General features: G+C 47.5%; 1 protein-coding gene and 1 non-coding gene across 8 annotated transcripts in view; both read left to right on the forward strand.

Moving 5' to 3' along the window:
- Positions 1-27,684, forward strand: part of MAST4 (microtubule associated serine/threonine kinase family member 4) — a 740,331-nt gene that overhangs the window by 670,189 nt on the left and 42,458 nt on the right. For all 7 annotated transcript variants that reach the window (XM_075541112.1, XM_075541113.1, XM_075541114.1 and 4 more), the window contains 8 exons: positions 178-335; positions 2,448-2,523; positions 4,513-4,722; positions 11,513-11,614; positions 12,120-12,252; positions 16,057-16,124; positions 19,740-19,825; positions 26,428-26,636. In XM_075541112.1, coding sequence (XP_075397227.1) covers positions 178-335; positions 2,448-2,523; positions 4,513-4,722; positions 11,513-11,614; positions 12,120-12,252; positions 16,057-16,124; positions 19,740-19,825; positions 26,428-26,636 — 1,042 coding nt within the window. The remainder of the gene's footprint in view (positions 1-177; positions 336-2,447; positions 2,524-4,512; positions 4,723-11,512; positions 11,615-12,119; positions 12,253-16,056; positions 16,125-19,739; positions 19,826-26,427; positions 26,637-27,684) is intronic.
- Positions 14,757-14,891, forward strand: LOC142441666 (small Cajal body-specific RNA 14). The gene has a single exon (XR_012783023.1).

A 27,684-nucleotide genomic window follows, 5' to 3' on the forward strand; every position in this document is an offset into this window, starting at 1 on the left:
CTATCTAATATACAAGTGGAAATAAATGTGGAGGTCGTTTGGACCCCTCAGAGCAAGCACGGGGTTTACATGTAGGCACGTAAAGGGAAGCATCACCCAATTTGATGCTTCGATTTCATGGGCTTCTGAGAAACTCTCTTCGAGACGTTATGTAACCTCCACATTGGTCTCTTGTAGTCATCCTGTTCCTCCCAAGAGAAGTTGCACCAGTTACCATACCAACCAACGCCGGATGAATTACACTTCTTATCCAAGCACTTTTGTACCACCGAAAGCATCGCCACCGAGAACAGATGCAGGAACACGCCGATGCGCCCCCGCTCTCGGAGTCTGAGGTAGGTCCGCCTGGCCAGAAACCCGTCCCTAGCTGGCTGTCTGTTTTCACAGATGGGTGAGGGGAGAATTCGTGCCCCTGTCCTTCCAAAAAGTTCTTGGAAAATCCTTTGGTTTCTTAATTCCATTTTCCCACAAATCCTTGGAAGCCCTTTCATGAAGGGGGAGAAAGATGAAGCAGTCCGTTTTTGTAAAGATTACTCTTGGAAACCCAGTGAGGCAGGCAGGTCCCTTTTGTCCTTACCGGGTCACTGTGGAGCCAAATGGTCTCAAACACAACCAGTATTCCATGTATGTGCTCTCGGTTGCTTTGTGAACAGCTGTGAAGGATTTTATTTTTCACTTACATGTTGTGAACTCTAATATACAAGATCTCTTCTCTCTCTCTCTCTCTCTCTCTCCCCCTCCCCCCACAGTCTGCTAATTCCCACAGTTGTAGCATTTCTGCTGGTCTTAGGGGTCCACCTATGAAAGTTCCAGCCATTGCAAATTCCCAGGCAATCCAATTCCCGTGTCAGAGTCGTTAATATTCATGTTACGATGGAGCAGCTTGGTTTGGACAGAAAGGACAGAAACAACAGGAATTTTGAACCCCTCTATTCCACAGTCTAAAAAGCCATTCCGATCTTTTATTTTCTTTTAATCCCGAGGAGGTGCTTTCTCCAGACTGGCGAGCCCGTGTTTAGGAGTCTGTGCTCCCTGACTGCTGTGCCTGCCAGATGTGCCATCTGTTTGACCTTGAGAAGGGATACTTTTGCCGTGACCTTGTTTCTAATACTAATAATCTGTGTAAGACTCTTAGGTTAAGAGAGGTTAAGGTGCAGGGTGTTTATTAGGGGGCTCCTTTAGGGAGTAGGACACCCATGGAAGGAAGAAAGGAAGTGAGCCTGGGCAGAGAAAGTAGCTGAGCTGCATCAGAGACTCAACCGTCTTAGCTGAACCCATAGGGGTCCAGTCTCAGGAGCCTGGGACTCAGCAGAAATGTCTTTTCTGGACCGAAGTGGGCTGGCCTTGACATCCCTACCTCTGTCATGGTGCCTGTCACTGAGTGTGTGTGCACTCAGAAGGGCCTGACTCGACTGGTTTGCCCTGGAAGAGACTGAGGCTGAGAGCTAGGCTGCAGATTGTTCTTGAAGAGGGAGCGCATCTCCTTGTCCACAGTCTAGATCTTGACGCTGGAGAAAGGGGACGGTTGGCTACATGAAGGGTCCAGGTGTTAGGTGTTGAGTTGATTATCAGTTAGCAGAAGAAGGGTATTTTGGGTTTGTCCTAGCTTGTATCAGGCGCTGACACTAAACCCAGTCACACTGGATAATGGTGAGATGCCTTCGATTCTTTTGCGATACAGAATGAAAGGTCAGTGTGTCAACTTCGCCTTGAGGCACTCCATGTAGGGTAGGGCTTGTGAAGCGAGTTCCTGGCACACCTGCCAGCAGCCATATCCTCCCAAGGACATGGCTAGAACCTGCGCACTGAAGTTGCACGACCACATCGAGGCACAGGCACCACAAACCTACTGTTGAAATAAAGGAGGAAAAAAAGCCCCATAAAGGTTGCACGCTTGTTTCATGTTATCCATAATGCCTACCTCAGCATCCCAAAGAAATCGAGACTAGAAAATGGATTTCAATAATGACATGTCTGCCTTGGAAGATGCTTAAGGCACCTTCGTGGTAGGTGGCAGAGCGCAGGTGTATGAGGAAAGTGTGAAATTACACTGTTCAACGTGCCCAAGATGCTGCTGTCGGCATCACATTTGTAGCTACCTATTTTGTGCTGTGCTGGAATTCATTAATTGGTTTCCGGAGCTGCGCACATTCATGCCAAATGCAGAATAAAACCTCCGTTGACGAACATCTTCTGCACCCACGTTCTGTTGCATCTGTAATTACTTTATGGGACCCCACATCCTGAACTTATCTCTCTGGTGTCCCTGGGTTTGAGGGTAAGCATGTGTGCCTGCGAATAGCTGGTTGTGTCGTTTATTACCCAATCTGCTCTTTCTTAGGCAGGTCGCCTAGTATTATAGATGCAACCGATTGTTGATAAATAAAAAGCTTCTTTCCCTTCCATGCTGCGACAAGTTTAAAGGGGGAATTTGCTTTGCTCTGCAGCCCTGGACGGTCTCCCGCCTGTTGTGACCATGAAATCATCATGATGAACCATGTCTACAAAGAAAGGTTCCCAAAGGTAATGAATTGAATTTCAGATGCCTCCCGTCGGAAGGAATCGCAGCAGAGGGTTGGCGTGTGGGAGGTGGTTCCGTGATGGGAAGTAACGGTCCGGTGTACTCATAATGAGCATCAAACAGCCCTGAAGCTTGATTTGGAAGATGAAGTCAGGGCAGTTTTTAAGCTGAAACCTGCAGAGGACTGGCATTCTCAGTCCGCAGGGCCACCTCTCAGGTGAGCTCTGTGGTTGGAGGCCGCACTCAGGCTGGCCTCGGGGGGTCCTGTGTGCAGGATCTGTGTGAGAGACCCCTGGGCCATGCGTGTGCCCACCACCTTCTCTGAGCCTGCTGCTGCACCAAGCGGAGGCCTCTTTCTTCCCGAGAAGCCCGTGCTTGGTGTGTCATGACATAATCCCCCTCCCCGCCCCTTTTCGTCAACATCCCATCTCTTTAGCCATTAGGATTCTGACCTAGTGCTTCCTTACCCGTCCATCCAGTGAAGGTCTGGTTGCTATTTTCCCCAGTTAGATGGTTAAATGGACATTGAAAGGAGCCAGAGAGGAATTTATGAAAACGTTATTCCCCCCACCCACCGCTCCCAAGAAGCTGCTGCTAGTCAGTCCTCACTGCCTGCCACCCACCTGCTCACTCCTGGCAGTGTCTGCCCCATCAAAGGGTCTCCGCCCATTGGGGGGAAGGCATTCCCTCCATGCTGGCCTTAGAGCCCCACCCCCACCCCTCCCCTTTGTGCCCCAGGCAAGAGGACCAAAGGAATGCTTCGGTTTCATAAATCAGGAGTGGAGCACTTTTTAGTTTTAATGAAGCCAGCATTGATGTCATTGATTAAAGCTGTTTTAGCTATTTATCACATGTCCCTTGTTCACCAGGGACAAGGGTACCCAGTAGAGCTAGTGACTGCTAGTTAGGATCCAGGGGGGCGGGGGGGGGGGTGTCATTGAAGCCAGGAGGAATGATCAGGCAGCGCAGCATGACAAAGCAGGAACTGAAAGGAGAAAAGGAAGTGTCAGATTTATGTGACCGGAAAAGCTGCCTGACTTGCCCACATCATAGAGTTTCCTTCCTCCGCAAACCTCTCCTTTTTATCCATTCACCCATTGATAGGCAAGTGGATGGTGTTCAGTTTCTTACTATTATGAATAATGATACAGTGAAGAGTAGTGTGCACCCATCTGTTTAAGTCCCTGGTTTCAAGTTTCTTGGGTGCATAAACCTGTCTTGAAGCTCTTGGGTCGTATGATAATTCTGTGTTTAGCTTCTTGAGGACTACTTGTCCATCTGTTTTTCATAGCAACTCTACCCTTTTACATCCCCTCAAAACACGGACAGGAGTTTCAATTGCTGTACACCCTTGCTAAGACTCCCCCCCCCCCCTGCCCCCAAGCCATCCTGCTAGATGGGAAGTGATCAGGGTACAGTTCTGTTGTGGGGCTTATTTGGTTTTTTTGGACCGAAGAAAGAAAATGTAAGCTATTTACTTAAGACCTAACCAAGAAAATAAATCCTTGCTTTCCCTGTGTAACGCTAGACCAGCGGTTCTCAACTTTCCTAGTGCCGCGACCCTCTCATACAGCTCCTCATGTTGTGGTGACCCCCCCCAACCATAAAATTATTTTTGTTGCTACTTCATCACTGTCATTTTGCTACCGTTGTGAATTGGGCAACCCCTGTGAAAGGGTCGTTGGACCCCCAAAAGGGTCTTGAGCCACAGGCTGAGAACCGCTGCTCTAGACCGTCCTAATTTTTCAATGGGCAAAGAGAACTAATTGAGATTTTTAAAGATAGGTTTTCAAGGGGCTACGCTCTGAAATGAAAACATAACCAATTGACAGATGTCGAATTCTTCCAAGAAGAGTACTTGGGTCTCTATATGCAATAAAACAGAGGGGGCAAGAACGTGATCCGGGGACAGTCTGTTTCGTATATATGTGTAATTGTCCACACGTGTGTTTCATGGTCCCTCATGTGTGTGATGGCCCTTCTCTTCGTAGGCTACAGCTCAGATGGAAGAGCGTCTAAAGGAAATTCTCACCAGTTACTCCCCCGACAACGTCCTTCCTCTAGCCGATGGAGTGCTCAGTTTTACTCACCATCAGATTATTGAACTGGGTCGAGATTGCTTGGATAAATCCCACCAGGGTCTCATCACCTCTCGATACTTCCTCGAAGTACAGCACAAATTAGATAAATTGCTACAGGAGGTACGGACCATCCATCTTGTAATGTTCTATGATTTGTGTCTTTTTTTCTTTTTTTCCCCCATGAGAACATTTGCATAAAAATTCTTACCGTGAGATGGAGTTCAGATTCCAGGGAAGGGAAGCAAACCAAAAAAACCCCCAAAAACTCAACTCTGATTGCTGTGTGCTATAAACTGATTTTGGTCATTATTTAGAGTAATAGAAAGTTAATGCAATAACCTTTACAGGAACCTCGAGGCCCAACAATCTATGACTCTAGGATAAGTGGATTGTGAAGGATTTTGAAGCCCTGATTCCCCTCCCCCCCAGCTATAAATTGCCTGAATGTATGTGCATTACTTGATGATGCTATCTAGTTCTCGGATCGGGACAAGCTAAATGGGAAATTGCAGCCTTCTCCCAGGCCGTGTGTCCTATTAATTAACCTACAAGGTGTTGGGTAGCAAATGGCAACTTATATTTTCATTAGTGTCAAGCCTTCTTCTAACAAAATATCCAATTGGCAAAATGATGGATAAACCCTGCACACGTCTGAGCTTAACACTTGTATGCATGGCTCCTAATAACACAGGGACAGGAAGGGAGTATGTGTCAGGGAACGGCAGTGGGGGCAGTGGGGCCTGAAATGGATCAGCCACAGGCTACGAGCAAAACCTAGTTAGTTTACTCCCATTCAGATAGATTGTGTTTTTTAATCTCATAGAGCAGATATTGTATAAATATAGGAGGTTTTCTAGCTAAGCATGAGTATGTGGATAATTACACAGAACTGAAGGAAAATAGTAGCATTCCATTTTTCCAGAAATCCCTCTGTCCTTGCCCTTACCGAATTTGCTCTCCTGAGAGCCAATATTCTGCTTGCCTTTGTCAACCATACTTCCAACAAGAGATTTCTAGACAGTGTCCCTCCTAGGGTTTCCACTTCCCGCAGTCACCAAGTCTGTGCTTTTCAGAGCTGCCCCGGGAGTGAGCGCCTTGTTTTCCGGTCTTGTCGTTGCTAATGTTCAACCTGCCGTGGATCAAGTCTCTTATCAATGAAAATGAAAATCCGTTTCCAGACAAGTGAAGGGGCTCTCTGACATCACAGTGGTGGAAAATGGCCTTTCATGGTTGCTGCCCTCACGTCAACCCCCATCTCATAGCTGTCTGTGCCTAATGGCAATGGGCCACAGAGATCACTGGCTGACTTTTGGAAGCAGATTGTGTAGAGACTTCCTTGCTAGTCTGTGTGAGTCCGGAAGCTCTGTGTGAGCCCAGGCAGCATCCCATAGACAGGAAGTGCTGTGCTTCCAGTGCCTGAGTCGGTCCCTGATGTGATGCCAACTCATAGCGACTCTATCGGACAGGGTAGACCTGCCCCTGGGGTTTCCGTGCCTGTAAATCTTTCTGGGAGCAGAATGCCTTCTCTTCCTCCCGAGGTCTTTTGTGCAGAAGATAAAAATTCTACCAGTGAACCTTCACTGCCCTTGCAAAATTGCCACAGCAGTTTCTACGTGCTTGCTTTCACCATGTCTACTCAGCTCACAGCCGTCTCACGAGCCCTGGGGGCACTGCTGGGTGAGCTGGACTACTAAGTTCAAGGTCAGCGACTCAAACCCAGTTCCTCTGAAGAAGGAGGAAACTTTCTCCTCTCATCAAGATGCACAGACTCAGGACCTGATCTGAGGTCACTATGAATTGGAGCTCACTCAATAGCGATGGGTTTTCCTTTGGGTTCATCCCGGTTTAGGGTCTGGCACCAGCCTTGGGACCATGTGTTGTGCATGATGTGGCAGCGTATACATGGCGTTGTGTAGGTCTTCGTGTGGAATGGGGTGTCACACAGGGGCTTCGGGCGGTCCCGATCCCCCTCTCACCATCTTACAGTCACTTCCACTCTGCATTTCCCTGGGACAGGTCTGTTTCACATCGCTTTATCGTGCTCCACAGCCACCAAACCCCACACACACTTTTTACTTATTGTAAGTTAGTCCTTTATCCTTGGCACCCCAGTGAGCATCGTCTTTGCCCCTGCAAGCGCTCTCCCACTAACTGTTGTTTCCTGAACTGTTGTTTCTTGACCCGCCCCTCCTCCCAGTCTCCCTGGTGATTTTGTTGACTCTCTTGTTCTCTCATGGCTAGGACATTAGTGGATTCCGATCTGTGTATCACATCTGTATATCATCACATCTCTCCCAGTTTCATTTCCGTGTAGCCACCGACCTACTGAGTACCCGTCCATCTGGACAACCCACCAGCCACAGACCCAGTGTGTCCAAGACTGGACCCCACATTTTCTCAACGAAACCGTGCTTATCCCATAGTCTCTGCTGCCATCAGTGGTACCACCATGACCTACTTACCTGCTGGAATTTGGAGCCATGCTCTATCCTGACCCACCAACCTCCACCCCACCCCACCTCACACAAATCCTTCAGCCTCTAGATTTTCACAGTTTATTAGTACACATTTCTCCAACTCTGCCCACAACTTCTGTTCATCATCCACTTCCTAGCCCCAGCTCCTGTCCTGTCTGCTCGGTTTCTCTCAACTCCAAACTCCCGGGCAGTTGCCAGGGCTTACATCCAGCACTCCAGCGGCTCTGTCCTGCCTACATGTAAAACCCCGAAGTGCGCATGTGGCTCACAGCTGCACCCTCTCTCTCACTCTCTGGACTCAACTGCAATGCATTGCAGTGATCTGTTAGTGGATCTCACTTCATCAGCAGACAGTGAGCTCTTTGAGGGCCAGGGATCGCCCCCAGGGCCTGCTAGAGCACCTGGCTTGTATCAGGAACTAACTGAAAGTTAGATGGGAGAGGGAGGAGGGAAGGAGGATGTACACACACTTGCCAAAATATTTAATGTATTATGATTTGTCATCAAGTGATATAATATTCTACTGTCCCTCTTAAGTCAGCTTCTAGAAACTGCTGCAAGCCCTGGGTAGATTACTTTTTATGAGGATGCCTGGAGAGTTAAGAGTTTGGTGAACGGTATGCTCTGGATTCGAAGAGGCCAATCAGAGAGGAACTCTGCCATTTGTGTCTGTGGGACACTGCTTCCTGAATTCCAAACTCCTGTCCCAGGATACGACCCCAAACGATCGATCCTGCTTTTCTCATCCCTTCAGATGCAGTCAGAGAAAAGGGCTAGAATCACTATGCAAAGTGATTTATATTCACCTGCCCCCTCACTGAGTTGTCAGGTTTTTGTTTTGTTTTTTAATCCTAAGGAATCCAGGATCTTCTGAATTAGCCATTACACATGCATGAAGAAAGAGTGTTGATTTTCAGAAAAACCAAAGACCTTTGGAGTAGAGAAGCCTAGATGTCCAGCAGGAAGGCCCTCGTTGGGCAGGAGTCTCATGTGTCTCCCTGGACAAACATGTTCCTTCAGTCTTCAGTTAAAGCCATCTCCAGAGTCGTACTTTCCGCCTCCTTCAGGGGCATGGGCGTGCACAGTGGTGGGGAACTTGACCTTTCTAGACAGAGTCAAATTGTGAGGAGTTGCTCTGGTTCCCCAGGTTGCCACTGCTGCCAGGTTCCCAGCCGATTCCCCTTCCTCTGCCCCCACGTGGCGTCTGTCTTTTGTGGGGCGCAGGAAAGTATGGTGCCCTGTGGTCTGAGCAGCCTGATCTGACTGACGCCCTTTACAGTCCAGAGTCTGGGTCAATTCCAGATGAATGCTTTCCTGTCTCTTCCGTCCTCTTTTCATTTATGTGTATTTAGCCAAAGAAAAGAAAATGCCTGGGAAGCTATAACCTACTCTCTCAAATCTGGGTCAGAGTATCTGGGGTTTTTTCTTTTCTGTACGGTTACTAACACTTCAGATTTCAACCATAACCATCCAGATGATCCGCGGGTGCCTTCCTTTGGAGCATGCAACCAAGGCACCAGCTTCTCTCTGTCGCTTCCTGCTAATTGTGCAGTTTGGTTTCATCTTAACAAACGCCCTCCCACCCCCGAGCACGAGTAAATAATATATTATTTACGTGACTGCACTGGATTGGCTTTCGTGGTGGCTGAGAATCCTTAGAAGAAATAGAATGAGCTGGTGATTTTTGTCACCTCTGAGATTGAATTTGTACAATAACAACATTTTAACATATATTTTAATATATGTATTTCTTAGTTCACTTTGAGGAAACCATGAAAAGATGTTCAGACTTGAGAGTCCCCCCAATTCTCCCCCCTACCCCCCCCACACACACCAGTATTGTCAGGTAAAACTTAATTTCCAGCCCAAAGTGTCAACTGACAATTGAGAGATGTCCTTTTGCTTAATTTTTTTAAGGTTTTGCATAGGTCTTTGGGGATAAACTATAATAAAGACATAGCTTTTGCTCTGTTTTTAAAAGTTTTTTGCTTAGGTCTCCTTAAAGATAAACTATAACGAAGACATAAACAGTCTGTCTTGGCATTCATTGCATCTTGCAAAATCAATTTTTGGTGCCAGATGAAACTTGGAAAGAAAGTTTAAAGGAATTTAAATATTTGATTTTAAAATATTACATGTACACATATAATAAATACAACATATGCGGGGCTTCAAAAGGTTTATGGAAGCAAATGTAACAAAGAAAGCTGATGGTGTTGTCCAGCTATCAAAAGATATAACATCTGGGGTCTCAAAGACTTGATGTTAAACAAGTGACCATCTAGCAGGGAAGCCACAAGCTCACATGGAAGAAGCATACCAGCCTGTACAATCATGAGGTGTCAACAGGATCAGGTAACAGGCATCAGAAGACCCCAAACAAAAGCATATTATTGAGAATGGGGGGTGGTGTCAGAGCAGAGACCCAAAACCCATCTATCAATAATGGGACATCCCTTCACAGAAGCGTCACAAAGGAAGGGATGAGTCAGTCAGCGCAGTATAGCACTGATGAAACACGCGATACTGCTCTGGTTCCTTGAGACTTCCCTCACCCCCCACTATCATGACCCCAGTCGTGCCTTTCACTGCGGGCTAGACCAGAGCATGTACACAAGTACAGATAAGAGCTCAGGACACAGGGCTTCCAGGTCAGATAAACTCCTCAGGAACAGAAATGGGAGTAGTATATTCAGGAGGGTAGGGGAAAGGTGGGGAGAGGAGGGGAGGAAAGGAGAACCAACCAACAGCAATGATCGATACATAATCACACCCCACATCCGCAGAGGGACAAACAACAGAAACCACGGGGGAAGGGAGAGAGCAGCCGGTGTAAGATATGAAAATAAAAAGAATTTATAGTTTATCAAGGGGTCATGAGAATGGGAGGGAAAAAAAGAAGAGCTTATATCAAGGGCTCAAAAAGAAGTAAATGTTTAGAAAATAATGATGGCAATATATGTACAAATATGCTTGAGACAATTGATGTATGGATTGTTGACCGCCTAGGTATTTTGAAGGTGTGAAGTTGAACTATTGTTATATCTCCAATATAAATGTTCTATAGCTAAGTCTTATGAAATAAACACCACATGCTTCTTGCATGTTATGAAATGACTCATTTTAGGATGTAATCATATTGTCTACATACTCCCAGGGAGCTTAAAAACATTCATGGAAAGATAATAGAAAGTTTCCATGAAGTTTTTGAAGGCTGCTACCCTCTTCCCAGTAGAAGCTCTGGTAGGATAGTTGTTACGACTTGGACTGCTAACCACAAAGTCAGCAGTTTGAAACCACCAGTCGCTCTGCGGGAGAAAGGAGACTTTCTACTCAGAAAATCTCAGAAACCAACAAGAGCAGTTCTCCACTGCCCTGTGTGGTCATGTTAGTCAGAACTGACTCACTGACAGTGAGTTTTGAAAGAGTTTGAGTGTATTCCATGGCCGTGTTAAAGGCCCAGGGTAGCACAAAAAGTAGCATGCTGGTCCTTGTGTACACGGAAGGTGTGACATCTGGAAGGCCAGGGATCCCGCTCAGCTGCCCACTCAGCTAGTACCAGGTCCTGCATCTCGTCCGCTCCTTAAGGCCCTCCTTCATGTTTCACATTGTGCGCTCCACCGTTGGGTGTTGAAAGCAGACCCTCTGTCAGGGTGCAGTGTAGCAATGATAAAGCATACGATTTCCCTCTAGTTCTTAAATGCTCCCCCCCCCCCACTATCATGATCCCAATTCTATCTTACAAATCTGGCTGGAGTGGAGAATGTACACTGGCACAGATAGGAACTGGAAACACAGGGAATCCAGGACAGATGAACCCCTCAGGACTAGTGGTGAGAGTGGCGATACCGGGATGGTGGAGGGAAGGTGAGGGAGAAAGGGGGAACCGATTACTAGGATCTACATATAACCTCCTCTGCCCCGGAGAAGTGGGTGAGGGGAGACGTCCCGTCGGATGGCATAAGATATGACAAAATAATAATAATGTATAAATTATCAAGAGGTCATAGGGGAGGGGGGAGCAGGGAGGGAGGGTAAAAAATGAGCTGATACCAAGGGCTCAAGTAGAAAGCAAATGTTTTGAGAAGGATGATGGCAACATATGTACAAATGTGCTTGACACAATCGATGTATGTGTGGAGTGTGTTAAGAGTTGTATGAGCCCCTAATAAAATGATTTTTTAAAGAAATATTTCACAATATTAAAAAAAAGCTTGCCTTTCACGTTTAGCTGATAGAGTCCTTTGATAGGTACAGTCCTTTGATATTGTCCATTTATGTAGCGTTCAAGCTCGTTTTATCCCACAGAGACATTTTTAAAGTAGTCTCGAAATCACTTCGTTTTGGAATATCTGTAATTATCTAATTAGCACGCGTTCCTGGTTTCTCTTCCATTTAATGGGGCAGCTCGGGCACCACCCTTCTTCCCACAGGCTCACGATCGTTCAGAAAGCGGAGAGCTGGCGTTTATCAAGCAACTGGTCCGAAAGATCCTCATCGTCATTGCCCGCCCCGCTCGCTTGCTAGAGTGCCTGGTAAGTGCCTGGTGGCGCCGCGGTTTATGGTGGACCCTGGGGAGCCGGGACGGGCGCTGTCCTCAGCTTCCACTTGGCTTGGAGAACATGTATTCTGCCATGACTCCTTTGGTGCTCAGTTGGACAGGGAGAGAGGGAACCTTCTGGGTGCGATTCCAGATTTCCAAACAGTGCTTGAAAGGCAAACGAAAAACTCCGACCTGTTCTTTTCAGTGAGGTGGAGATCTGTCAGGAGACTGTCGTGCCTTCAAGTTAACGTACAGGGAAATGGCCAAGGCCATTGTCTCTGGCTAACCAAGCATTGTGTGGCCGTGTCCCCCCACCTCCACCAACTTAGAATACATAGTAAGGACCATGTACACTGCAAACCCATTAGCCTCCTCTTGCGCATAAATAACCCACAACCATGTGTATGGAACAATTTTACTGTGAATGAGATTTATATAATAAAATCTCAGGGAATTTTGGCTCGAAGACGTACCCATCTGTGTTTGTCTTCTGCTAGGAATTCGATCCTGAAGAATTTTACTACCTATTGGAAGCTGCAGAAGGCCATGCCAAGGAAGGGCAGGGCATTAAAACAGACATTCCCCGATACATCATCAGCCAGCTGGGGCTCAATAAGGATCCCCTGGAAGGTGAGTGCTGACCTTGGTGGGGCTGACCTTGCACTTGGCGTATGCATCATGGCCGCATGTGAAAACGTAGCAGCCAGCCTTTATTTCTCCCCCCTGTTTTGGCTTCCCTCATCCCTCTGTCTTCTGAAAGGTACACAGTCGGGGCAGATTATAATTTGAAAGGATTCTCCAGGAGAAGCCAATGGACTGGACATCTCATGTTTTCACCTAGGGCAGGGGTGAGAAGCCTTTTCTCTGCCAAAATCCATTTGGGTTGCTATAACTTCATTCACAGCCCTACTGGCCAAACGTTGAATTAACTCACCCCAAATACGATGGCTGGAACTGCTTGCCTTCTGTGAGGCGTGTGATGTTGACTGGTTTTGATGATTTCTCCGGTATTACTCATTCCCTTCCCCTGAGCTAGAGCCTGGGGACAGACCTGGGAATCCTAGCCGCCTGTCAACCTGGAGCCTCCACAGTCCCCAAAGGGTTTCACTTTCAGTCTCTCACAGTATTTGTTTTCTCTTACAATGCTCAGTTGGTCTCTCCTGGAGGGCAGTGAAAATGAGAAACTATTGCTCAGAGATATTTACTATGATTAATTTCAAAATGACATTTAAACACACAGTCCTTGTGGGGAGCCATGCCATCAATTATCGTTGACTTTAAACCAGGGATATTTTTGTTGCCTTGTTCCAAGTGTGAGAAGGAGGAATACATGAGGGAGCCGGGGAAAGAAGAAATGTTTCAGGGAGCGTATCACAGGTTTAGGGTGGGCACAAATGAAAACCCCCAAAACAGAAATCACCCTGTTGGTGAATTCTTTTACAAAAATGAACACTGGTCACCCACCTGCCCATGTCCTCTTTTTCCTTTTCATTCTGATCTTGGATTGGCACTGAAAACACCGACGTTATCGACTGCCCAACCAGATGTAGAAATAGCCTGAATTGGCCCTCCACTCAGAACGGTCTTCCTGCTTATTAAACAGACTCTGCAAACGGTGTTTCTCTGGCTCCGTAGTCCATCCTGGTGGCAAAGTGCTGGTACAGGGGCTTGTCCCCATCCAAAAGCCAGGGAGCCCGCTGCTCAGGGGCCCTGCTCTGCCCTCTGCCTTCTTTGTTTTCTCTTGTGCCCATCAAGCCTGTGCCTCAGAGAAATGATGCATGCAATCCTGGGAGATAATGTCGGATAAATTGATACTGTACTGAAAGCAATACCACAACAGATTCATCACTTACCAGAGACTGGTGGCTGCCTTCCTGAAAAGTTCCCTGGGGAGAGATTTTTTTTCCCCCCATGGCTTTTAAATTACCATCTTTACCTTTTTGAATCATGAGTCTTCAGAAATGGTTTAAATCAATGAAATAAAAAGGGCAGATGTTTAATGGTATTTAGATGAGTTTTAAAAATCTCTTCAGGCATTGCAAAATGATGCCTTAGCGTCCTGCCTCAAAAGCTGACTCTTGGTTCCATCCCATTACTACCCACTGCTTGCAAATAATATGTCTTTCCCAGATAATAGTTATTTAGCCGACATTCTATTTAAAACACAGCCATCTTTTAATTTGCTTTTTTATGAAAATAATTGCAGTGGGGGAGGCTGTCAAAGTCGGTCACAGTGGCTCTTCATGCCGGTCCACTTAAAGTTGTGTCAGCACCTGGGTTATAAGCAGCGAGTGAGCAGTCCCCGGCTTTCTTACCTGGCAGCACTATCCCTCCAGGCCGGAGGGAGTTAGTCAAATCATGTGAGGCCCATCTGTGTTCCTTTGCAGAGACTGAAAAATACATATGAAACAAAGGGTGATCTTTGACAAATCTGGATGTCAGTCACTGTACTCCGTTTCTAGTCGTACCTTGCCAAAATTACCGCAGACCCTCTGGCTTCTCCTGGCGGAAATAAGTCCTCTCACTGGGCAGGAGGGCCGCAGTCCAGGATCAAGGTCTGGTGGGGGGCAGGTGGGAGGGGGCTGTCCTACTGGAGGTGCTGAGGGCAGAGCGCTCACATGGCCTTTTCTAGCTCAGTCGTTTCCAGGGATTGCTCCTTAGCTCTCCATGAGACGTAGCGGTGGTGTCCTCCACGCTCTTGCGACTCATTTTTATGGACCGCCTGCGATGCTGCTCCCCTGCTAGAGGGTCTTTCTTCAGTCCCCACCAAGTCCGTCCACCAGGGGCCAGTCTCAGTGGGTGTTGCTGTCATTTGAACGACACTGTGAATGCATAAGCTTTCTACTGGCCTCGCCCCTGTAAGTCAATGTGGCTTCCCAGTTATTCCCCCTCTCGAGTCTCTGTTGTTTGGCTTTATATTTTCCACATGTAATCAATCTCTCTCTGTCTCTCAAAAAGAAAGAAAGATGCTATGTGAAAAACAAGAAATACTGTATATACTCGAGTATAAGCCAACCCGAATATCAACCGAAGCACCTAATTTTACCACAAAACTGCATTTTAAAGTGTGCTGAAAAACTCAGCTTATACACGAGTATATACTGTAACTTTAGAGTGTATAAAACTAGGCTACGGTGACTGATCCTGGTACTGATGGCTTTGTTCGTTGTACAGCACAACCGTGGAGAGTCACACACATCGAAACATGTGGTTCCTGCCCTCAGGATCTATATAGTGATCAGATTTTCTGTGTGATGGCTCCATATATATATATGAAAACTAGGCTATGAACTGGTAGCTTCTTTTTATACGTGTTCAATTTTGAAAACTTAGAAAATGCAGATTATTTGACGTGAGACTGCTGCTCAGAGATCACCCCTGTCAGAATTGTGGACGGAAGCCTGTTACACAGCTGTGAGTAGGTTGGAACCACCAACCCTGCAGTTAGCAGCCCAACACCGAGCCCCAGTACCATGCGAGCTCTTTTTCAGCTGCTCTCTATGATGTAATGAAGAGTCGTATCCAATAGCCGACGTTCATGAGCACTTAGTTCTCATTAGGTGGCCTTTGAAGGACTTCCGTATCATTGTCCCCATTGTGCAGGTGGGGAGCGTCAGCCTCACACTGATGGAAAGGCCATCAGGGCTGGCACAGGCAGAAACCCTGCTGTCCCATCCCTGCCCAAACCCACTGCTGTCGAGTTGAGTCGATTCTGCCCCAGCAACATGAAAGGACATGGTAGAGCTTCCCCATAGGGTCCCAGGGCTCTAAATCTTTGAGGAAGCTGACCGCCGCATTTTTTGGTAGGTTCACATGGCTGGCATTTGGGTAGCAGTTCAACCCTCACCCCACTGTTCCCCGTGGCTTTTCTGTACCTCTAAGCCCGTCTTACTCACCGTTATTATTTCAGGCTGAACACTTGCAAGTGCTTACTTCCTTGATAGGCTAGCTGACTGGGAATAAGATGGAACGGAGCAAGAGATACCCACGTCTGCACCTTGCGGCGCACTCCCCAGCCTGGTCATTGTGTCCCAGGTTTCTCCCGTGCCCTGGGAAGCTGTAACCTTCTTGGTGAGCCAGGTAGAAGCACAGCTGTTGGCCCTGCCCTTTCTAAGCCTCCATGATTGTGTAACCCAGTGAGCCCTGCTCGCTAGAGGCCCAGTCTCGAAAGACCCCGTGTCCAGCTGGTCATGAGAAGTGACACTCCTGGCGAGGGGGCAAATCAACAGTTTCAAAATTGTTATCAGTGAATTGCTGCTTCTTAACCTTTTGGATTTAAGGTTTTCCTGTAACATGTTGAAATATAGGATAGGTTTTTGGGGGAATATTAATTTTTCTTCAGTTTCAGCTTATCCTGTTCTTGTCTAATTAAAATTGTTCACCTGCTTCCCCTAAACTTTACTGTGCTTTTTGTTGCTGTTGTTTTTAACTCAGAAATGGCGCAGTTGGCAAACTACGATAGTGGAACCGCAGAAACGCCAGAAACGGACGAGTCCCTGAGTGTAAGTACATGTCGTGATACAGCGTTACGCTCTCCTACTTGTTCACTGGCGTCCTGAGATCTGGGCGTGGGAGTGACTTGCTTCTACAGATATTTATCATGTTTCTACTGCATGCCAGGCCCTAGGCCTGTTGGGCTCAGTGCCTCTCTCCAAAGAGAAAATAAAAAGAAGTCACCCCCAAATATAATGTAATAAACACGGGTAAGATATAGGAAGGAAAGTGACTAGACACTACAACAGCATCCCATAAAGAGGCACACAGGGGTGGGTTTATCACTCTGGTGTGGTGTAAAGTGAGTTGGTTCAGAAGCTCTGCCCATGCTGTTCCCTGGGCCTGATGCCTCGGAGCAGAAGACCTGTGCAGCCAGCAACAAGGGAGACCGTAGAGGCAGACAAGAACAGTTGGACATGCAGGTCCTTTTTCCGTAAGAACATTGTAAGTGGGTACTTTGTCTCTCAGTATTCTCTGCTTCTGTTGTCCTGTCTCCCACAGCACTCCCTACTTTGCATCTGGGCTCTATAATTCATTGCAAGGCCCACAGAGAACTCACAGGTAGAGGGCTTATTAGGGAAGGGTGCCGTTTATAATTCAGATGTAGACGCAGTTTATAATTCAGGATGCTTAGGATACAGTTGTTCCATCGAGGCAGTTTCTCAGCATGAGCTGACCCTCAGCCTCACAGCCTGACTTCTGCCCTGCTCAGGAAATGTTTCAAAGCTCTTTTAGCACTGCCAATAAGCACCCCAAGGGCATGCTACTGTGCCATAAGTCTCAGCCTGAAGACATTTGGTCCCAGCTTCATTTTTCAGCAAACCCCACTCTCCTAATTGAGTTTCTCGATGCATACTTCAGCACTTTGCTGCACTTGCCCTCTGGGCTAGACAGTCCATTGCTGTGTCTCATGCTCTTGTTCCTGATTCTGCTGTGCCTCCCCTGCCACTCCCAGCAATCTCCTGCATGAAGGAAGTTCAGTGCAGGCCACGCTCTCCCCCTGGATCTTGCTCTTTTGCTAGTAGTGAGAGCCCCACCTCCTGCTTCTGAGAAGGCTGGCTTCATACTCAAAAGGATGGCAATTCCAGTTAGCTCTGTTAATAAGCACTCTGAACTGAACCATAATCCAACCATCACCTCCCTCTGACCTTCTTACCCAGATCTACCAGGAAAGCAAAGGTTGTTTGTGAGAGTAAATCTGTGGGGAGAAGAGCCATATTAAATAATCCACTGAATTATGGTGTGTTTTTTCTTCCGGGTCTGAGGCACTATTGAGCTTTGAGGGATGTGTATGTGGTAAGAGAGGTGTGGGAAATAGTTGTAATCAGAGCGCCTAGCTTGGTGGCCCTGGTGCAGTCAGGGAAGGGACTCCAGAGGGCCACAGGTGAGAGGTGCTAGTGCTAGAGTCACTCCCTTAGTTATACATGCCAACGAGAGACCAGGATGGAGGGGTGGGAGCGGTCAGGGAAGCTGGTACTGTAAGTAGGCTCCTAGCTAAGAATCCATGTCTGGAGTGGGAGCGTGTAGATTTGAAACCCAATTCCACATCTTAGTACCTATTTCCGAAGCTGCAAAAGAGATGTCATCAAGATTACAGACAATCATGTGAGCTCGTCTGCATATTAGCATATTACCACCCCCTAGGAAATACAACAGAGAAGTAGACATTGTTATTTTTACTGCCTTGTCCCTCATTTTGGATGCACTGAGACGGAAGCTCCATTGAGACATCCAAAGGGAGCCGGGGAGCAGGCTGTTGTTTCTCACGTCTGCTACTTTCCCACTAACTGGATTAAAAGTGTTTGGCAGAGGCTGCCATCACGTGGACCTTACCCGTGGCCATGCAGGAGGTCACTCAGGCAGGGAGGCAGAAAGAGAAAGGAGCCTGGGGCAGAGACCATGGTTCCAAGCCAGGCAAGAGCAGCCAGACTGAAAGTCCTGGAACAAACAAAGACACCCAGTCTTGAGTGATGTCTTCTGAGATGGGGCATTTTCCAGTGGTCCATGTTCTGGGGTCAGGCAAAAGGAGAGGAGAGAGATGGTGCTTTGAATTGAGGGGGTCCAAGAATGTCGCGGCCTTCAGATGTGTGATCAGTGTAGACACTGAACTCACGCAGGACAGTGAGAGAACTCGGGCAGAGAGGAAGGTGGGAAGTTGGTGCCCGTGTCTTCCAGCAGTGAGTTGGAGAAGACAGCGCGTATCTCAGCATGGCGAGGTTTCTTATACAATGACGAGATGTGCAGATACTGTGGTGGGGTACAGAGAGGCTGTTCATGTTCTGTCAACTCTACCCTTTTAACTGAAGTTTTAAAGAAGCTGTCTTTTTGGAAACTGACACCTTAATCTAGGGAAACTGTGGAGTGGGGACAACGAGGCTTGCATTCCACAGTGGGAAATTCCAAGCTTATGACCTTTTTTAAGAAAGCATTTTCCCCCAGAATGACACAGCTGTACCTGTTCTGGTCAGGGACAGGAAGGGCACATGGTGGATGCCTCCAGTCCATTCTGTTCTGGCTGGCTGGAAGCACGTGAAAGATGTGGCCTTTGGATGGAACTTGACCTTTTTAAAGGTTAACACACTAGGGTGAGGCTCACTTGAACTGTTGACCCAGGGAAGTGAACATCTGGAATTTTCCGAAAGTGTGGTGGGCTTCTCTGTGAAGCAGGACTTTGTTCTCTGTGAAGCAGGACTTTGTTCACATCGGTGCTTCCCAGTGTGGGTAGACGGCCTACCTGGGGGTTACTGAAACAATCCACGGGGTGGGGTGCTGCCAGAGCAGAGTCCCCAAATGATAGCCTTGATTATGGGCTACATTATAAAAGTTTCCCATTGCCAGAGGGTGGGAGAATTGCTTTTCCCACCACAAATGGGGTGGTGGGCCAAGTACGTTTGGGAAGCTCTGGTTGACGTGAAGCCGAGACCGCGTGCTGAGGAGGAGACGTGCCTCAGCATGGCTGTGGAAGATTGGCCTGGAACGCGGTCTCACAGCTTCATTTAGCTCGAATACAAAACCCAAACCAAACTCACGGCCATCAAGTCGGTGCCGACGCATAGTGCCCCCGTAGGACAGAGCAGAACCGCCCTCTGGGTTTCTCTGTAGGAGTGACCGTCTCGTTAGTCTCTTGGCTGGAACACAGGGGAATTGGAATGATGGCGCTCCATTCTGCCATCTGACCGTAAGTCGCCTTTGCCGGTCAGAACTGGCAGAGAGCATCCTGTCTAAGATCAGCGGGCCAAACGTTTGCCTTAGTGTTCACTACCTTTCTGTGCTTAAAAAAGGAATCAACGAAACACTGGTGGCCATGCAAAAATATCTTTAACATAGTAGTACAGTAATATTATACTTAGATGCCTGCAGCCAGGTAGCCCCCGGTTGTTATGAGCCAATGTGTGCACCTTGACTCTGTGATGGAGCAGCCTTTTCGTGGCATTGGTCTCTATCAGCTGGTGCTGTGCAGGAGGCTGGCCTGCAGCACCTGGGCACCACCCCTACGCTCCTTCAGCAAAGCATGCTCCTTCAGCAAAGCACGGGACAGGGCCTGTCGACAGCCCAGGCGTTCTTTCACTTGCTGTGGACGCTGTGGCCCTGCACTCTTGTAACATGTGCCCTTTGTTTCCCAGAGCTCTAACGCCTCCCTGAAACTTCGTAGGAAACCTCGGGAAAGTGATTTCGAAACAATTAAATTGATCAGCAACGGAGCCTATGGGTGAGTAATTCAAGAAAAGTTTTCCTATTGGATTTCAACCCACCTGAGTAACATCCTTTTCACATGTGGATAATGCCAAATGGATACTTTGTGTGAGCTTGGCGCCTTCCGGGATGGGTGTGATGTGCGGCCCAGATGCCCCTCAGAGAGCAGCCCCCAGGGTCCTAGAGGGAGTAACTGTAGAGGTGGGTGGGGGGTGTTTTATTAAGTAAGAGAAGATAAGAAAGAAAAGAGACAATGTATACACTCATGCTTTGTAACTCCTTACCTCTGCCAGTTTTTCGTTGGGGCATCCCTGACATTTGATGGACCAGGAGTTAGTTTATTTTCCTGTGTGGAACGTATGTGTGTGCCAGGCCAGGGGGGTCCGTTGTATATTTCTTGTGTAGCATTCCTCCTTGAGAATCAGTCCTGCCTGTTGCACACGGCTGCCAACCTGGTAAGAGAGGTATTCCGGTACGAAGCTGGCTGAGATGCGTGAGTGCTCACTGCCTTTTGCTGTGTTTGTTACCCCGATCCTAGAAATCGAAGTCATTCATGAGCATCTTTCTCATGGCCTAGGGTAAATTGTGATCAGATCCTTCTGAGTTTACTAATAAATAGTTTGGAAGGATAATGAATAGGCAAACTACCTCCTGGTCCATTTTAGACAGCCCCAGCCCTGGAGTTTAATTAAATATTAATCCCGAGTCCATCTGTATAGGGAGAACAATAAACAATCCCACGGACATTTACTGCCATTTAGCACACATCTGAGCAGCTGAGATCAAAGCGACTGCTCTTGGGCCACCAGGCATGTTTCCCCTGACGATTTTTTTTTCCACCTCTAATATTTTCCACACCATTAGCGTAGGGAAGAACTTAAATATTTGGGAGTCCTTTCTACGCTCCACTGGTTTGTTTTCAGCATTTGTGTCAAATGACATATTTCCTGGTGGCAGCTTACAAATGTTTTCTGACACTATTTCCACCGCACGTTCAAGGAATTCCTTCAAACTTATCTACAGACAAAGCAAGTCTTGCTGGTCTGCGGTTGTTAGCGAGTTTGTTTTGTGATTGGTTCTTGAGTTCTGTTTGCCTTTGGGAGGCAGTCTAGGGCTCTCTTCTCCCTGGGGAGCAAAACCACACTTGGACTTCACGACTCTGGAGTTGAGGGCGCCTACATCTTGGGGGTGGGCAGAGGGACGCTCTGGGAGGCACCCTGTTTGTGAGATGTGGGCATCTATCTTTGCAGTGTTTGGAGTTGTAATTGGTTGAGTAAACTCATTTGTAGCGCAATTAAACAACTGTGTAGTAGATGAGGTAGATGGCACGTTGGGGAACGGTTGGGAATATACAAGAAGTTAAACAAGCTGTGGATCCGTAAACACCCAGGAAGCAGGCCAAGGCATTAATGGACTCACAAGCTGCCGAGGCGAGCCTCCACCGTTCAGCCAAAACTTTTTACACTCCCCCCCCCACCAGCACTTCTCAGATTTAATCGCTCATTACATTTCCAACAGATTTCCTCTACATTTTAATTATTTTAAATTTGAAATTCGAATGGAGCTACACCCCTTGGCATGCCCACTCAAGACGCTGATGGCAGGAGGATGTACACGGACTCCAAAAATGGGAGCCCTGGGGGGGCGGGGGCGTGAAAGCCAAACTGGGAGAGGTTTTCCTCGGCTTCGGTGTGGCAGGTAGACCTCTCCCCTCAGTGACTCCAGGTGACACCCTTTCAGTGGCTGCTTGAAAAGCCGTAGTGCAGCCAGCTCCCGGACTCTTGGCGGCCAGGGCTCTGTTCCCCGTGGCAAAGCACGCACCGTGGTTTTCTCAAGGCCATGTTCAGTGACATGTGTGTCCTAAGGTCATCAGGCTCATCTGTGCCACACCAGAGTCCCTTCCCTCTTCTCCAGGCTCTGGTCCCTGACTGCAAGGGCAGCATCCCTTACACCACTTCTAGTTTTTACGCATGTTTGGTTTTATTGGCATAGATTTCATGTGTTATACAAGCAAGGGTCCTCAAACTGGGGCCAGCGGGCCGCATGCGGCCCACCGAGGACATGTATCCGCCCCGCCAGGTGTTTTTGCCCCATTTTGTTTTTTACTTCAAAATAAGATATGTGCAGTGTGGATAGGAATTTGTTCATAGTATTTTTTTAAACTGTAGTCCGGCCCTCCAATGGGTCTGAGGGACAGTGAACCAACTGCCCCCTGTTTAAAAAGTTTGAGGGCCCGTCTTGTACCGTGTAATCATTCAGTCCTTTTCGCAAGGCTTGTGCAGTCATCACAATCAGTTTCTCATTTTCTTCTCCTCCTCATTGGTGTGGCTCCCTACTCCCTCCATCCCCCCCAGCCTTGCCCCTGGGCCTTGATCAATCCTGTTCACTGTGTCTTTGTAGACCAGCCTATTCTGTATCTCATATGCAGAAAACCAAAGCACAAACCTCACGCAAGCAAACAGCAATGACTAGACAAGCGGAAATCTCCATCAAAAAGAAAGCAGAAAAATATTAAAAGTGGAAACAACTTTAAAAGAGGGAGGCCTAGTTGTTAGCAACCATGGATTCAACACACAGCGACCTCGCACACTGTGGAACAACATGCTAATTGCTTCTGCGACATTGGTCATCCCTTGGGGAGTGAACCATTGTGGTCTGTAGAGTTTGTTGGTGGTTTATCCAAAGTAGATCGCCAAGTCTTTCTTCCTAGTCTGACTTAATGGAAAAGCTCGGCTGAGCCCTGTTCTCCATCATAGCCACACACAAGCCCCCACTGGCAGACAGTGGTGGCTGCACCCAGGTCCTGGGCCAGAAATTGACGGCGGTCTCACACAGAACAGGTGGGAACTAGCCGGAAACTCCACGCTCCCCGCCTTGCTAGCAGGCGGCTCTGTAGGAAGCTAGCATGCGCTTGGTCCAGGCACCGGGGTACAGGGAAACCTTTGGGAGCCTGAACTTGGAGGACGCGTCTGATTTTTCAGATTTTCTCAAGTTTCCTTCCTCCAACCGGGCGCAGTCCTACCACCTTGATGTCACTATCAGGGGGAGGTATTTACATGGTCCTTGTCTGACAGGTTTCCGCCTTACACAGCTTCCAGCTTTATTTTACAAATAAAAGGCTTCATTGGAAACACACAGTGTTTTCCCCTTCCTTGGCTTTTCTTTCCAACCATGATGCGCATTAGTCTCATTGACCCCTCCATGAGCCGCACCCCACCCTCCCCCCAGGCCCTCTCACACCTGCACCCTCACTCCCACATGCAGATTGACTCCACGCCAGCGGATGTGAGATTTTACTTGCATCAGACACTCCTGTTCCCAGTAGGCCTGACTCACTGTGTCAGCGGCTGCTTCCATCCATCGCTGCCCTCCCACCCCTTGGCCTGCTTGGCAGGGGGACAGCTCCTGCTTTGTCGCCACAGTCCCCTCCACCCTGCCCCGTCCTCGTCCCCAGGACAGCCAAGCCAATGGAGGAGCACAGGCAAAAAGCTTCTTCAAGCCAGCCACCCTTGGGGGCTGCATCTGGTTTCTGGCCCATTTTGATAGCGTTGAAGGGTTCCAGATGGGCTTAGCAGTGTGAGATGTCTGTCTGTCTGTCATTTCTCTCTCCCCCATCGCTGCTGACTTAAGTAGATAAAGAACATCTATTTACCGGAAAAGACAGACGATAGGAAGGAGACAACAGTGATTAGTAAAGAAACAATTAGCAAATTTTAAAAATTATAGTATTAAGAAGAGTGTTCCTAGATTCTGGACTCATACGAAATCCTAGCTCCAACTTAACAATTTGTTCTTACATCATGGCCCTGCACTCAGGAAGGGAACACCAAAGATCAGCATGCTATAGCAAAATATGGCGAAAAAATGAGACGGTGCTCAGCTATCAGATAAAATAGCCTTTGGGGCCTTAAAGCCTTGTCTCCAAACAAGCAGCCACTTAGGTAAGGTGTCAACTAAGTCCACATGGAAGAAGCATAGCATCATCAATCACCAAAGGATTATAAGTGATCTATTCCAAAGTAAAAGGAGAGATTAATATCAGAGCCTAAATTGTGAGATTCCAATTTGCAGATGGCTAAGGATGACAGGGGGAGTCCAAGATTCATTTGTGAGAACAACATTGGAAATAAGCCTCTGGTGAACCCACTCAGTGGTGGTGGGGTGGGTAAAAGGGAGATGATGTCAGGGAGTCCGGGAAGAAAGGGAATGTTTGGAAACTGATTGTGGTAGTAATTGTACAATGCGCCTTGACGTGATTGAACTTTGGAAAGATATATATGTATGAACTCCCAATTAATAATAATTTTTTAAAGGAGACTTCTCCCCAGAAAGCACAAAAAATGCAAGAAGCTAGGAATGTTAAAAAAAAAAAGAGGCATAAAACCAGCTTGAGCAATGTGAACACAGATGTCCTTGTGCAATTTGATGAGAATAACAAGGGACCGCCAGGATGAATTTCAGTGGGTTTAGGTGAATTTCATAAGGGAAGAACTGATTCGTGCTGTAAGTACGTCACGACAAGAGAAAGTCACGTCAGATTTTATGGACTGAGATCGAGTGTCACCCCGTCCACAGGGAGAGTCCCAGGAAAAACCACGGTTACTCGGGAGCCAGGGTGCTTTTCTGCTTTCTTGTCTCATGAAACCCTGTGCAGCTCTGTTCTTCCTGCTCCACTCCCTCGGGTAGAGATATGAAGGGGGGCAGGGGGAAGGCTGGGCTTGATTGGCAATCAAAATGACAACTTTCAGATCATCTAAATGTGTGGCAGTCGAAATATCCTGTGTCAAAGATTCTCATTTTTCTTGGATCCATAATCAAAACTCTTGGAAGCAGCAGGCAAGACATCAAATGGCGTATGGCACTGGGCCAGTCTACATACAAAAGACCTCTTTACAACACTCAAGAGCAAGGCTCTCACTTTGAAGAGTAAGGCGCGCCGGGCCCAGGCCATAGTTTTTTCAGTCACCTCATGTGCAGGCGGAAGCCGGACAAATACAAGCAGAGAAGAATTGTTGTATTTGAGCATGGCGCTGGTGAAGCCCGTGAAAGGTAGCCTGGACTGCCAGCAGAATGAACAAATCGGCCTGAGAGAGTACAGCCAGCATGCTCCTTCAGGATGGTGAGATTCGGCTGCTGTACTTTGGGGGTGTCATCGTGCTAGGCCTTGGGAAAGGATGTCTCGCTTTTGTAAAGTGCAGAGTCAGTGCAAAAAAGAGGACCTTACTGAGATCTTTTGATCCGGGGCCATGAGAGTGGCCGCACGCACACTCTTTGTGAGGACGGTGAGGGACCGGGCAGTGTTTTGTGCTGTTGTACAGAGGGAGGCTGTGAGCCCGACCTGACCCCCGGGCACTTAAGAATCCGTACCAGGAAATGTCCTATGAACTGTGGATAGCAGACGTGGGAGCAAGCTTCGCCGCAGTAACTTGCAGTACACAGATGATTGCATGAAAGTGTTACTGGTTTTTTGTTTCACTTGGTAAATGCTAATTTCCAGGGTTGTTGTTGTTGTTGTTTTTGTTAAATAGATTTTCTATTTCAAAAAATCCTTTTCATTGCATTATCTATCAGTGCAAAGCAAGGCCTTTCCTAAGCTCCATGCTTTCCAGCATCGGCTTAGGAGCAGCTTGTCTTCTGTGTCTATGGAATCTTGTGTTTATCTCATCCACAATTGGAGAAATATATGTGTGTGGTGGAAGCCTTGAGTCAGATTCAGAAAGGGGGAGTCGTTTCTTGGTTAATTAGAAAGTTGGTCAAACTGAGACATCATTTTGAAAACAATACATCCTCTGAGCATTGCCAGGTAAACCAAGTTTAAATAAATGTACTGAACTTCTGTGCTAAGACCAGACATCTAGGTGACAGCTCACAGAACCCCTATTGATAACCCACCATTTCTCTGCTTCGGTTTTAGCATCTCTAAAGGTGAGGCAAGAAAAGGAAGCAATCTAGAGATTGAAGCACTCTGGAATTACTCGTTTTTATGATTTTCCCAACTTTCCAACATGTCCGCACCCACAATAAATCAGTAGGAATCGCATTTAATAACTCCCTTTTATCGGGGCTTTTGAAGCATTGGGTTTAGTTTTGTTTGTTGTATAAAGAGTGCTTTATTTACCTTTTCACACTCGTGGTTCACCTGTGTAAGAATTTCTTCAAGTTACTTCATCGCCATGTTGAGCCCCACCAGCACAAACAGACTCCGTCGTCTCTCTCTACAGCAAAGAGTTTAAACTCTTGATGAAAAGGTTGGCAGTTCAAACCCACCCAGAGGCATCTCAGAAGACAGGCTTGACAGTCTTCTTTCAAGCTGTCACAGCCTTGGAAGCTCCCAGAACCTGTTCGATCCTGCATACCCATTGAAAAATATACCCGCATTCCCGGGGCCCCATCCCCCTGAGCACTTAAGGATTACTCTCCTGAAGTGCCCCAGTCAATTGTGTGTAAAAGCCTCTTGCCTGAAATGGGATGTCTGAGGCTGCTCGCAGACCTCCTGTGAGCTGAATTCCAGCCATCAGTGACCTTGAAGCCACTTTGCTCGCCTGGCTTTTGCGGTACACTGGCAGCATCCCCACCTCCTCTTTCCCCATGCACCCCAACCCTTGTGCTCTCTTTCAGGGCAGTCTATTTCGTTCGGCACAAGGAGTCCCGGCAGCGGTTTGCCATGAAGAAGATAAACAAACAGAACCTCATCCTCCGAAACCAGATCCAGCAGGCCTTCGTGGAGCGGGACATCCTGACGTTCGCGGAAAACCCCTTCGTCGTCAGCATGTACTGCTCTTTCGAAACACGCCGTCACTTGTGCATGGTCATGGAATACGTGGAAGGTAAGCCGGCTCTGGTTTCCGGGCGCTGGCCACCTGTACCCAGGAGGCCCGGGCTCATTGTGTGCTGTGGAAACCCACACCCAGGAGGAACTGAAGCCAGGCAATGAGATGGCTGTACTCCCAGTCATTCTCTTCTGATCATTGCCTATAAAGTGCCCGCTCTGGGACAACAAAGGGGAAATTAGTGCTGTTTGGGAAGAGGCTGTTTGTCTTTTTTTAATAGCTTTTAATCCTAACTACCTCCTCTCAAGTTGGTCGTTAAAGTTGGAATATAGGTGATGGGATTTTCCTACTCATTTTTATCACATACCATAAAAATGTTCATTACAATTGGTTTTCTTTAAGAACGCAGCCATAAAGCTATAGCCTCTCTTGTGAGTCTATAGCAATGATCCCTGGTGGCGCAGTGGTTAAAACTTGCAGCTGCCAACCCAAGCAAGGGTCAGGGGTTGAAACCCAGCAGCTGTCCTGAAGGAGGAAGGTGTGGCAGGCTGCTTGTGCCTTAGAAACCCTGCGGGCAGTGTCACCCTGCCTGATCGCTTTGCTATGAGTCGGGGTTGAGGGGACAGTGGGTTGGATTGGAGGGAAAACATGGTAATTGGTAGCTTGGAGCAACAGTGGCTTATGAGAAGGAGGTGCATGAAAGAAAATCTGGCAGCCAGGTTTGTTTGTTTGAGCATTATCATGCAAGTTTTTCGTCAGCTTTTTATATGCTTTAAGTAGTCTGTTGATTTTATGTTGAATTTCTGAGTGTTTATATTAACATAATCATGTTACTAAGGAATGAATAGATCAGCAAAGGCTGAAAGAATTTTTAAACTATCTAATTTATGCTCTTGCCCTTGGTCCAGGAGCCCGGATAGCATAGTGGCTTATGTGTTGGCTTGCTAACCGTAAGGTCAGCAATTCGAATCCACCAGTATAGAACTTAACGAAACAATGACTACACATTATTCCCACTTTTTCAAAGGAGTGAAATGAAGGCTAAGAGCAAACCCACTGAACACTGAGATGTAGGTTCCAGGCGGCCACAAGTCAGAATTGACTG

Source organism: Tenrec ecaudatus, chromosome 2 (assembly GCF_050624435.1).
Source record: "Tenrec ecaudatus isolate mTenEca1 chromosome 2, mTenEca1.hap1, whole genome shotgun sequence".
NCBI lineage: Eukaryota > Metazoa > Chordata > Mammalia > Afrosoricida > Tenrecidae > Tenrec > Tenrec ecaudatus.